At 41.6% G+C, this 1,906-nt stretch overlaps 1 protein-coding gene across 1 annotated transcript; it reads right to left on the reverse strand.

The window, feature by feature from the left end:
* Positions 1-691: 691 nt before the first annotated feature.
* On the reverse strand, positions 692-1,657 carry LOC127030781 (olfactory receptor 10A7-like). The gene has a single exon (XM_050917521.1). It carries the CDS (start codon positions 1,643-1,645, stop codon positions 692-694), a length of 954 nt encoding a protein of 317 aa, XP_050773478.1. The 5' UTR covers positions 1,646-1,657.
* Between the last annotated feature and the right edge of the window lie 249 nt (positions 1,658-1,906).

Below are 1,906 nucleotides of genomic sequence, written 5' to 3' on the forward strand. Positions count from 1 at the left end.
GGCCCGTGTTCTTTCTTCCTAGATGTATGCATTTATATTTAGCTGCATTAAAATACAAACTACTTGTTGCACACAGCTTACCAAGCAATCCAGATGCCTTTGAATCTGTGTAGCCTGTCCCCCTCATTACTGAGCTCTCCTCCATTTTTTCTGGAGTCTTCATCACTCTTGATTTTACTCTCTTACTGGTAAAATATTGGATCATATTTGTAGTTTGACGTTTGCATAGTTCAACTTTTAGCCATTGGATATTGCTATAACTTTATCTGTTAAATGTAAGAGTCATTTACTCCCAGTTACTTACTTATTTTGATTAAGTAATTGCTTAACCGTCCTTTCAATAAACAATATATATACATCTTCTTCGGTCTCTGCCAGGAGGCAGTTTTCTGTCCCATTAATCAATCTTCTACCCTTTCTCTGAAAGTTTCCAGTTACCCAATATAAATGTAATGTAGAGACACCAGGACCAGGAACATAATTCCAGTAATGGTCTCACCAGTGTTTAATACATTTACACCACTGTGAGTGTAAAGAAAATTAATCCTTCACTGTAGTTACTCATGATTTGTGCCTGGCTGAGAGGAGAACATTTAAGACATTTCAGACAAGCATATATTGCATTTCTAGCAAGAATGGAGATGTACAATTTCCCCACCCCAGAGTCGCCCAAGCACAACACACAACAGCATCATCCCATAGATGTTACCTGAGAGAACATTTTCCTGCCTATTGTCTTCCTGAGAGCACATCTTATCTCCTTGTTCCTCAGGCTGTAAATAATGGGGTTAAATGTTGGAGTCAGCACGGTGTATACCAGGGAAAGGAACCTATTACTGCCCTGGGACTGTTCTGAACTGGGCTGCATATAAATAAAAGTTCCAGTCCCATAGAAGAGAGAAACCACAATGAGGTGTGAAGAGCAGGTGGAGAAGGCTTTGTGTCTGCCTTCAGCTGAGGGCATCTTCAGGATGGTGGAGATGATGAGGCCGTATGACAAGAGGATAAGCAAAAATGGTGCCAAGATAAAGAGAACTGTGGTGGTAGTAACTGCAGCTTCATTCTTGTGGGTGTCTATGGAGACCAGTCTCAGCACAGGGAAAACATCACAGAAGAAATGATTGATTCTATTAGACCCACAGAAAGGCAGTGTAAATATCGAAATGGTGTGTCCAAAACCTACCAGGATACCAACAATCCAGGAACCGGCTGCCATCCAAGCACAAACAATCTGGTTCATGCTGAGTGTGTATTGCAGGGGGTGGCATATGGCCACGTACCGGTCATATGCCATGACAGAGAGGAGGCAGCACTCGGTGATACCAAAGAGAATGAAGAAACACATCTGAGCACCACAGCCTGCAAAAGAGATAGTCTGGGTCTCCGAGACCAGGTTGACCAGCATCTTGGGCAGGGTGACCGAGGTGTAGCAGATCTCCAGGAAGGATAAATTCCTGAGGAAGAAATACATAGGGGTCTGAAGGACAGAGTCTATGATAGTGATGATAAGAATCAGAATGTTCCCTACCAGGGCCATCAGATAGAAGGTGAACACCAGCACAAAGGGTAGGACTTGCAGTGATTGGAAATCGGAGAATCCCAGCAACTGTATCTCAGTCACACATGTCTGATTGTCCTTCCCCATGTCCTCAATGCTCTTCAGCAGATATCTTGGAGCCTGAAAACAAAAGGAAGCAATTACTGATATTAGATACATATGTAGTTGATGGGAGGGGAATGATAACACTGTACTCCATTGTAAAATGCCATTTTGCTGAAATCAAAATACGTTGCAGGAATGGGTCAATTTTAACAAAACATTCAACAGAAAAAAATTGAAGAGTTGAATCAAAATGCATTATTTTTCTTATAGATTTTCCCATTTCAGTTTGTTCCTTTCTTATTT

This window comes from Gopherus flavomarginatus, chromosome 11 (assembly GCF_025201925.1).
Source record: "Gopherus flavomarginatus isolate rGopFla2 chromosome 11, rGopFla2.mat.asm, whole genome shotgun sequence".
NCBI classification, from domain to species: domain Eukaryota; kingdom Metazoa; phylum Chordata; order Testudines; family Testudinidae; genus Gopherus; species Gopherus flavomarginatus.